This window comes from Ptychodera flava, chromosome 1 (genome assembly GCF_041260155.1).
Source record: "Ptychodera flava strain L36383 chromosome 1, AS_Pfla_20210202, whole genome shotgun sequence".
Classification (NCBI taxonomy): domain Eukaryota; kingdom Metazoa; phylum Hemichordata; class Enteropneusta; family Ptychoderidae; genus Ptychodera; species Ptychodera flava.
This window is the reverse complement of record NC_091928.1, coordinates 25,400,853-25,412,346: the sequence shown is the minus strand read 5'-3', so window position 1 is coordinate 25,412,346 and position 11,494 is coordinate 25,400,853. Positions and strand designations below refer to the sequence as shown.

The window sequence follows — 11,494 nt, the reverse complement described above, 5'->3', positions numbered from 1 at the left end:
CGGTCCTTGAGTGACCACTATACACACGTTTGACTGTACAATACACTCAGTGTGACAGTTTTCGGACGACCTCAGTTTTCGGACATTTAATGACATGCTGTTCGTCGTACTCACTTCGCTCCTTATTGATAGCGTTTTACTAGTCATGCTACTGCATATTAAGTCAGGTGACGCTGCTGTCCCGTTTTGGATATTTTTGTTTTTCGGTAGAAGCTATTTCGGATGCTACAAAATTGGCGAAGTCAGCTGCACCGTACAATACAAGGTGTCGAACGCAACACACACAGACAGCCCGTGTCCGATATCTAAGCGTTATACACGTCGAAATATTGTTGCGTCATCCATGGATTAAATGGAACTAATTATCACGAAATATTTCCATATAGTTTTCTAAACACATCGAAATTACAAATCGGGGTTCGAAGTTTAAAAATATCAGTATTTAGCCCCTATAATCATATTCCAAATACGACGTCCGATTACTGTGATAGCAGTCCGATTACTACGCACTCAATATTGGTAAAAAATTTGGCAACTTTGACCCCCTAAATACCTCTTCTGTCGGTGTTAACAGTTTGAGGATAAACACAAAAAAGTTTTTTGAAAGGTATGATTAATAGGATTTCGTACTGCTCGTCATTTATGAAACGGCTTTGGGCGAAATTCACTACCCTGTCCGAAAACTGTCACACTGAGTGTATAATGTTCTTTTCTCTTGCACTTGTAAATATCACACAAGTCGCTTTCAGGGAAATATTAAAACTTTTTTATTTGGTCTTTTGTGTAAACAGCATAACTAGCACAGACTCTGTATATACACATTCAATTAATATGTACAAATAGGTATGCAACCCAAACAGTTAATAATAATGTAAAAAAATTTAAAATCACAAAAATCACTCAACTTTGGTAAAAATGGTGTTATGTTTATCAGACTTCACAATTCATAATATAACACTCTCAAACATATCTTAAAACAATCTTAAATGGCTTATTTACAGGGTTTTCAAAAAATTTTCATTTCATGTTGAAGTGTACATGCTGGAGACAATGAATGTCATACAAACGTACAACACTGTTTCAAAACATACATCATTATTGTACGACACTAATTCCCCCTAGAATATAGTGTGATATTCTTAGCCCCGTTAAATGGACGGAGAGCAGGATCTGTCCACACCTACATACTCCAAATAATGGAATATTCCTATTGCTTGCTTATGCATATTGGATGATACCACAGCAGTACAGGGAAGTTCAAGGTATCAGACTAAAAGGAAGACCATGTCTAAAAATCTTTTTTAACAAACTTAACATTTTTGCTCCTTTGAAATGTCATTTCACTTGCAAAAATATCAACGTAAAAGAAGTAATCTTGTTCAATACAACTTTTCAAATTATGCTAGCGTTTGAACTGAGATTTCAGGTAAAATTATTAAAATCTTCATCTACAGCGGCAGACAATAAAATAATGGTGCTGGCTTTGTAAAAATGTAAACAGTAATTGTGTATTAACAGTATCTTGTGAAGTTCAAGACACTAATCAGTTTTCAAATAAAGTCAAGTTCGTGCTTGGTAAATATCATATTTCAGACTTTTTTCAAGTGTGTTTCCATTTGATGTAGGATAATTTTGAACAAAAAAATTGTGCCATATGAAGCTGAAAATGCTTGCCTATATTCATTTTTCATCCTAGCGCTCTGCAAAAATGTTATTTCAGATTTGTGCTTGTGTCTTTCTGTGTGATAGAGAGGGACTTCAGCAATATACCGGTAGAACACTATGGCATTACACAAATTTGGACCTGCTATCTGTTTGGTGTCCTTCCTATGATCCAGCCCTCGATACGTTTTGTCAAACATTCCACCCTTGCACCACAAAATATTGGTATAGTCCGACTGTTTTCAATGGTGTGGTTAGACCAACGCATTGTAAATTTGGGGTGAGAGGATGAAATGTTACACAGATTAAGCAAAACTTTTTTGATTTACAGTAAATGCAGTCAAACACACTGGAGAAGGGAAAATTTACCCATGAGGCTTGAGAGATCTTGCAAAGCATAATTCTGCATTTTCTAACAGCTATCCTATGGTTCTGTTGTGATCTGATCATAGGGTTTAAAAACTAACAATTTGACTAGTTTAGCCACATCCTGAGTAAAATAAAATATAAATGAAAATCTGCCGTGTGCTTCTGTTGTTTGAAAGTGAACACATCAAGACACAGAGAAGCTGCCTAGATCAATATTAACACATGCAAATACAACATTTTTGTTGAGTTACCGATGTGGTCACTGGCTTACATCAGAAAGTGTTTCACAGGGAAAACACACCATCTCTGTAATTAAATATAAGTTGTCAATCTCTGACAACAGATTATGTGAATATTTTCCCTATTTATGGCCATGTTATGAACAGAATGCCACACAGATATGATAGCATGAAAATTTTGCACTTTTTAACAAACAACAACAGCAGGGGGAAATTGTTCAGTCACCGTATCACTGATCAAAACATTAAAATACAAACCTGTAGCTCAAACAACAATTCTTTTTTTCACTTTGATCAGAGAAAAATAACTACAGATGCATTTTTAAGTTAAATTTAACAGTGAATCTGAACATGTCCTGTACTACCTTTCTGATACAATTTTCTTGAAAACTGTCAAACTTTATGAATCACAATAAATATAAGATAGGGAGCAAAATATGTTACTATTGACAATATTTGTGATACATAGAGTTTGCAGCATATTGTAAACAGGGTGGACGGAAATACGCTAAGTACACTGAATAGATGAAGCTCTTGGAAATGTTAGTTTCTTCTAACACATTCTCAGCACACAATTATTTTGGCTGCAAGATATAACACCATGGCCACTCAATTTTTTTTTTTAGAGTATGGTAATGCACAGGCAGCAACAATAACACGTTTTGGCAGAGGTTTCAAGTTTGAACTGTAGGGGGCGCTGTCCAAGTGGGGGAAAACAAACCACGGCTGCAGAAAATGGGCCTGATCTTCCTCATGAAAGCAATCAGGTTTTCTTAGGGGAGCTTCCCCTACTGAATAAACAGAAGACCCCCTAGGATTATGTTGATTTGTAAAATTATTCACTGTGAGTCCACTGTACTTCAGTCTTGCTGGAAAATCAATTTAACAGCCTACAGCAATGCTCATAAGCATCAGTCTGAGGATTGTTTGTTTCAAGAAGACTTCCTTCCTTGTATTGGACTGTGATAGAAAGAGGTGTTTATCTAAACAGCTGAGCTTTGAAAACTTAGCACAACAATAGATTACAGTAAGCCTATATACAGGCTGCAACCACATGCCGCGATGTTCATAAATTTGATGCTGTTTTCAATGATCACATAAAGCGTTTCTGTAGGTATCACTTCTACAGGCAGTCTTCAGATAGCTGTTTTCACTCCTTAGCCATTTCTGCTGGGTCATACGTTTTTTGGAGAATACTATCAGTAAGTTGTAAAGGTCATACTACGTGAACAAGATTCCGTCGAAGCACAATTATCTGTTGTAGCAGCTAGCTGTATCTATCCCAGTGTTTGACTGTTCATCCCTATTTCTCAGTGTTAGGGTCCAACTCAGCCAGGGCAAAATGCAGGGCTGTTCCAAAATTTAAAGCTGAAAGGGGTTAAATCACATCGGCGGCCTTGCATCACATCATCACCATCCACAGAGCAGTATCTGGTCAAGTTACGATTTGTTGGCGTGGCGACTAAGTCTATGTCACATATTTCACTGGACTAAGCCTTCATTATGCATGACGTGAAAAAGTAACTCTTTTGCTGGCTCCTGACAAACAATGTACGGAGTGATCAGATTTATCAAGTCTGACAGCGAGTGTCAAAAATCATCACCCTTCAACTCAAAGTCTCTTCGGATGGTATCGTAGAAGCGGCGGTCGGTTTTGCTTGCGGTTGTTGCCGAACCTGTCGTAATAGCTGTAGCCTCTCTCTAGTGTCAGTGATATTGTGGCTACAGAGGAAAAAAGAAGAATAAAGATATTTACAAACGAGAATTTTTGATGCACTGATCCGACACTAGGAGAAAAAGCAAAACAAACTGATTTCTCACCACCACAAGGAGAGGGGAAATTTTATAGAATAGGAAGGTTTCAAATAAGGGGAGGATTCAAAATAGGAAATTAGAGATAAGTTTAAATAATCATAAACAAAAATTCAATGGGGAAAAAATGGTTGACTTACGATCATGGCCTCTACCTGTAGCATTTTACGAAAAAATCAATTACAAAACAAATTAACATAAACAAAAACAAAGTAAAGTAACACAAACAAAAGTATTTGCTTATATTTACATTTATTTATAAATTATATGTGGGTGTTACTTCCCAAGATGTTTGTTGTTTGAGAATTTTTTTTTACATGAACAATTTTGGATTTCACATTGAAATTACTCAGACAATATGGTAAATGGAGAGGGTATCTTAGAACTTGTAGATTCATTCTCATCACTTGAAAAGTGTATTCTACCAGGCAACTAAGGGGTACATGGCTCTGATCGCCTGGGATTTGACTCCTTAAGTGCCCTGGCATTTGTTCATGATTTCAAATTTGCTGGATATTGAGAATATTTCTCAGTGACAAATCGCTTGTATTACACAATGACTGTAGAATCTTATGGCAGAATGTATCTTGAAACTGAACTTGAACTTTTTCTCAAACATTGCTTGAGGAAACTTTCAGCCCAACTCTTACAAAATAAAGAACAAAAATCAGATGTCAGAATACAAATTTTAGTTCTAAAAAACCTAATTACCAAGCATTTATTGATATTTCAAATTCAAAATGGCTGCAATCCCTGAGTTGATTCAAATTTTCACAAAACCAAGTAGGTGAAAAGTTTCCTTACTCCAAGAGCTTCAAAATAAGCTCCCACGAGTGGTACACCACAAACATATTACGGTACACCAAAAAAGTTACAGCATCAGCCCTACACCAGTGCATGCAACATGTCAAATTTCCTCCTTGAGTACAAAGAATACCCCATTGTCATTGTTATCATCAGTCAGTGTCAACTTGTTTACAGGAAAATGATACTGAACTTGTTCAGATAGTAGCTTTTGATAGTTTTTTTTGGTATTCTTTCTGTTGGATGTCAATGGCAAGTTCTTGTTCTACTCCCCAAAGCATGTTACGGCAACAAATACATAGCTTGTCAACAAAGCGCCTATAACTGTAAAATGCACTGTTATTGTTGTCATTTGAATTCTAATCCACACCAGAATTCATTTGTCAACATTAACAACGCAGTCTACACATGTACAGGCTGAGTTGACAGTCTGAATATGTGTATCTCAACATGCTTTGGGGGATTAAACAAGGAACTGCAGCTGAGAGTCATCAAAAGTGACGGCTGCTAGCTCGGTGGTACATCTCAATGGATACAGGGGGGGGGGGGCAGCCTGAGTGCATTTCATACAACATAAACAGGTAAAGCAGCAAAAAGGAACATCTACGAGATGGACTCTGAGTAATTCTGTGCAAAGCAATGTTAAATTGGTTGTGTGACTTTCAAACCAAGCCGTGCATTCAAATATGAAACTAGCAAAATATTTGAACAAACCAGCATCACCAAATGTGCATTGTATAATAATTCATAGTAAATAGCAAAACAATTAATCTTGCTTTTAGAAGACTATGTAATTTTCACACAAGCATAGTACCAATTATGCAAGCAATATTAGCTGGTCATGCACTATAGTAGAGTAGAGTTATTGAGCAAGACTGAAGATTAGTGGACACAAAGACATTTTGCTGAATTGTTAGTAACCTAGTTAGTCCACTAATACCATCACTCCTAATCAGACCCCCCTAAAAAAATCCTCTTTAGATCGCAAACAAAGGTGTGTCCACTAAATTTCAGTCGTCCCAGTTATTGTATTAGTTGTGTGAACTGCCATACCAAGTCAAATACAGTATTAGTTGTGCGTTGCAACATATCATATTTGCAGTGAAGTCAAATTATGCTTTGTATCGCTCAGCTGAGCATGGTTTATGGAATTTTTAATGTGCAAAAAAATTACTTTTTATCCGTGGCTGATATTATATTATTCTACATAGCAATGAGAATGTCTGTGCAAGTTAAACAAGGGGGAAAAAAGAATATTTGTGCACTGCATATCCTTATAGTCTGATAGCCTTGTAGTATTCTACTTGTAGGTAACCAGAGAAGTCACATATGCAAACGAAGATGACTGCTTCCATTGTTACTGTCATTGAGACTGTAACCATGATGATTTTTTTCGACATGAAAGAGACTGGTATACTAGGGGCAAATTTGACATTAGAATGTCTGTTGATCTCTGTGTTTATCATTCAACAGCGACTGCCTTACCTGGTTCAGCTGACACTAGCGGTGTTCTAGCCTGAGATCTGTACGACGGAACATGGCCAGATACTGCCCGAGCCTATGACAGAAAAGATAGACACAGGGTTGAAATGTGACTCATCTGTAATGTATACAGAACAGACCCCAACACACACACGGATATGAGTACAGGGTCCATACACTCAAAGTCACTTTTAATTCAAGGTCTTGTAAAGACTTTTTTAACAATATTCACCAATCTTTCTAGGGCCATAATACCATTTTCAAGAACATTGTTTTGACAACATACCATTTTTACATCATACGATTGTACATATAATTTTACATTATCATTTTCATGATATCATTGCTGATCATCTTGTCATTTTTTAATACTGTGGGTGGATTATATCATTTTTCTAGGACTTTTCAGGACTCTAATGTCATTTGAAGGACTGTCCAGGACTTTCCAAAAGGCCTTCAAGGAGCATATGGACCATGTGAGTACCAATGCAATATTCTTTTTTTACTTTTGAGTTTACTAGTACAGCAATGGTGTTAGCATTTAGTGGGTGTTACAATCAAACTTGCATTATTATATCAATATACATGGATCCTTTAAAAAAATATTCCATGAAATCCTATGGGACAAAGTCTCATCGCTATCCAACAGGGATTTTTCTGGTTTTTTTTGACATTTCAGTGATAATTTTGAACAGAGTCTCTCTATGCATCTGTAGTGCAGGAATCACATGACAATTTGATGGTCAATCTTCAGTTCCAATGAGAATTCCCAGGCTTCTCAGTTGATACTTTTGCTGGGACAACCCAGAGCTGAAAGTGGAAAAGTTCCAACACTGACTGGAAACTGTGATGTGAGAATATAAGAGGAGAGGGTGGTGAATGTCGAGGGTGAAAGAAATGCTACCTCCTCCTCTTCCATGATATCCAGGTCTTCTCTGTCAAGGGGTGACCCCTCCGATGTCAGATGCCCCCCGCTGAGACTCCTCCTCGGTCTGCTCTTATTGACGTTCCAGTGATCAGGACTTCCGTGTTGTTCCGACTGCTGCTGCGTGAAATTCTCCGCGCGTCTGAAGTGATGCGAACTGCCCATGTTTTTCTCGATCGGGTAGACGGGCTGGACCAGCTCCGTTGGACTGCAGTGGCGCTTTGATAAGTGTTTGTGACTGTCCGCCGATGACAGCTTGGTCACTGTTAGCTCCCTCCCTGTGCCGTTAGCGTTGCTGTTATTGCTGTTTGCGCTGGCTGTGTGAGGACTGACTGTGTGCGATGTGTGCTCCCTGCTACTCCTGTCTGTATCCTGTGGTCAAGAAAACACAACAAACACTAGCTGTAGGTCACTCAATGTTTTCTAAAGTTTGTATTTTGTATACAGGTAGAACGCGCCTTATGTCAGATATTCTGACCCTCAAATTTTTACAATTATTGTAAAAATTTATACATTTTTGGTCTACCACTTGTGGGGGCTCATTTTGAAGCCCCTGAACGACATGGCCATGCTTCCTGGGGAACAAAGACCAAAAGACCACTGAATTTCAAATGAAACCAGAATGAACAAATTTGCATAAAAGTCAAGTTTTTTGCCCTTTGAACTCTGATCCTTGTGTTCAAAAGATTATAATAAGTGGAGTAGAAGGCTGTTGAGAAATATCAAATTTACATTTAACAAGGTATTATCGTTGAAGAGAATCTGTCTTTGTAATGACTGATATTGAAGGATGGGCAGACACTATGCATGCAAAATGGTCATATGAAGTGCTGTATTTACCTGCTTGTGCTGATGACCGTCTTTTAAAATTTGCTTGGTTGATATAGATAGATCTGTTTTGTGGCCAGACTGGGTGTGGCTTGAGACTCTCGCCTCTCTAGGGGATATATGTAAGTGTTGCTTCCTACAGCGACGGGAAAAAATTAACATGTGAAAAGAGCACCCTCAAGGGCCATTTTTTCACAGATGTTTTAGTACACTGCAACAACTTCATAGGTCACACACTTTGGTGCTTTTTGTTTTCACAAACACTTTTTATCCAGCTGATTCACACTACAACTTAAATTCTTACACAGTAAATGATTTCAGGCTTAGTAAACATACTTCATATAAGTAATGAGTCCTGATTGTCATGAACTTCATCATTAGTTATATATTCAAACGATACTTATAGATTTCTCTAATTTTGATTTCATTGAGTACCCTGCAATGCCTTTCTTTGCAGTGGGCTGAATCTGTTTATGACCTTGCTATTTAATGGCTTTGAATAAGAGCACCAGAATGTGTGACTTGTTAACATTCATAGATGCACCGAAAAAGTTGAAGCCTGCCACCTTGCTATCCCATCATGCACTGGATTTTAATCCCTTCGCTTCACTTACACTGCAATTTAAGTCAAATAACACAAGTGATGACGCCTACAGATGATACTCCAGCATGACTGATTGCCATAGATCTTGCTGACCTTGGCCCTTTATAAAAAGCGACCTGATCTCCCATGGTGTGACCTCATCAAAGGTCACAAATCCTGCAACTTTCTCTAGATTAGGGTTGTCAGTACTAGCAACAGAATTTGCCAGGATGTGTGACCTTTGTGTGACCCTAGACCACCACCAAAAATATACCTGCAGGAAATGGATGCGTTATTGTTAGGCTGAAGATTTCACAATATCAAAGTCAGTAGTGTGTCACAGTGGCATCGATCAAAGTTTAATGAAAGGTCAAAGTTCAACAGTAAAAAACATCAATTCGGGTGTGGAAATTTCCATTATTGGTTGGAAAGTACTGTATGGAGGTTAATTGAGATACACGGCTGTCTCTAGAATGCAACTTCTGAAGATCTGATTTGAGGATTCCGAAAAATAAAACTTGGCGTATCCCGTGGTTTGTAACCTTCAACTTGTATTGGATATTGCCACTGTACATACAGATCTTGACTTTGATAAGAGTGAGCGGAGAAATCAACATTACCGATACACAGCAACCAAATCATATTAGCATATGGCAGACGTCCTAGTACCATACAAACCAACACAGCACATCAACGTTAATAATATTTAATAACAAAATTCACAAATCAGAACTACCTTCCACTGTTCTCTGCCTGTTTACAACAAATTGAACCACGAACGATGTATTCTGGGTTAAAGTGAATGTTCAGATGACAATAATCATTCAGTTTGTGTATATATGGCACAAAAGGTCCAAATTCAGTACAGATGGACACAAAAGTCTTTTGATTTTGGGATATCATATTTGATTGTATGTGACAGGAGGTCACTGACAGGCAGTCTGTGAATTTTGGAAAGTAGTTGACGTTGTAAATAGTAGACTGTACAGAACTGGACTAGCATGGATGTATTATGGCGGCTATTTATTCTGTTCAACGATGAAATGGGCAGCTAGCTGTGATGCAATGACGGACCAATTCTGCACAGAACTACACAGTGTTGACATCAACGTGAATGGATGAAAAGGGACACGATTAGCATGTGATTAGCATGCGATGGACATGAAATGGACATACGATGAACATGTGATGGAAACATGGTGGAAATGAGATGGCATGTGATGGACGTGAGATGACATGTGATGGACATGTGATGAACATGTGATAGACATGAGATGAGACAGAATATGACAGCCACACGATGATATGGGCTTTTAGATGACACAGATGCATTATGTGAACATGACAAACAGACGCATAAACTAGGAAAGCCGACTTTGCAATGATGCTTTCATGATGGCCTGCAATATTTGTTTAATTTTTACATGCGACCAAGCTTTCATAGTTTACAGTATTGTGTGCGTGCTAACTACATGCACGTAGTTGGTACACAAATCATTTACCCCGTCTGGGTCCCCGTTTCACCGGTGGACATGGGAACATAAGCCTTGGATGAGGTTGCTGTCATGGGAACAGAAGGTTGTGGTGCGTGTTTGTGTAGCGCTTCCGGGTCAGTGTCAGACATGTCGCTGGTGCTAGCGGAGTAGCGGCTATGTCTTACGAGTCGCTCGACCTCGTTAGTCATTATTTCAGAATCGACACTATGATTTCCTGTGGATGAACAAGGACGACAGATGACGTAATGGCGGCGGGGAGAGTCGCAGGTCAAGAAGTAGGTGTCCGAGTTTTCACCCGAGTGGCATTCATCTATCCCATAATACATCAGCCACGTGGAGTCGATGCCGATGACGGCTGATCTGGGCGTGCTTTCCCTGGAAACTGTAGAAAGCGCACTTGAAAAGCTGGATTTTTGGCTTGGTTTGGTTTTGGAACAAGAAGGAAAAGTGGGTACTGCAAATTTGAAATGTGCGCTGGTTTTAGATCTGTCAAGATCACACTGTAGTTGCACCGTGCTATGTGATAGATGCACGCTTGGGTGAGAACTCGGAAGTGCTTGTTGATCAGGGGTTTTTTGTGCTTTCGTTGCGGATGTTAAAAGGTGATACCAATTGAGACCCAGGTCATATTACTAACACAACAGCACCAGGGAATGTTGGAGATAAATTTTGCACACGTTTTTCAGTACATGGCAATCTTAAAAACTTCATCTCTGGTTAAAAGTTCAAAGGTCAAGCCTGAGTACAACAAGCGCAATAGGATTGTATCAAAATCTTGTTGTAAAAGTGTGTCAATTGAGGAAATGAACGGAAAAAAAGCCACTGGAGCATGAGCCTGCAAAATAGCTGAACCTGTATGTACAGTATGTTGTTTCTCTGTTCAAATTGGACAGGCCTGTCCTGTATGTAAAAAACTGCTTGGAAACATTAGGTGAGAATTCTGCGGATAGCAATAAGTTTGTGATGATGTGTGATCAGGACGAAGGCTTGCAACAACACACGGGACAGACCTGAGCCGTCTTGACAGAAATGAAATCAGCCGAGCTGCCTTGGTGGCAGTGTTTGACGAACCCTTCACCTCTGTGTAATACGTCATAGAGAAAAAACAGGAGCAACTGCAGATAAGTGGACACAGACTACACTATGATGAAAATAGGGTTCCTTTGGGGGCCCCCTCCATGTATTCTTGACATTGCTACTCCTCTTATGACTCCTTAAGTTAATTGCAATCAATGTAAACAGAATGTGTATCCACTTATCTGCAGTTACACTGGCCAGCATAACCTTGATATTT

General features: G+C 38.7%; 1 protein-coding gene across 4 annotated transcripts in view; it reads right to left on the bottom strand.

Annotated features, from left to right (window-relative positions):
• Positions 1-743: 743 nt before the first annotated feature.
• The window catches only part of LOC139133618 (uncharacterized), a 26,447-nt gene continuing 15,696 nt past the window's right edge, over positions 744-11,494 (bottom strand). For 3 of the 4 annotated variants that reach the window (XM_070700369.1, XM_070700380.1, XM_070700388.1), the window contains exons 10-15: positions 10,207-10,414; positions 8,134-8,257; positions 7,273-7,665; positions 6,372-6,444; positions 4,223-4,237; positions 744-3,992 (exon numbers count right to left, since the gene is read on the bottom strand). In XM_070700369.1, the coding sequence (XP_070556470.1) occupies positions 3,883-3,992; positions 4,223-4,237; positions 6,372-6,444; positions 7,273-7,665; positions 8,134-8,257; positions 10,207-10,414 (923 nt within the window). In that variant the 3' untranslated portion in view covers positions 744-3,882. The remainder of the gene's footprint in view (positions 3,993-4,222; positions 4,238-6,371; positions 6,445-7,272; positions 7,666-8,133; positions 8,258-10,206; positions 10,415-11,494) is intronic. The other variant, XM_070700375.1, reaches the window with a different exon arrangement.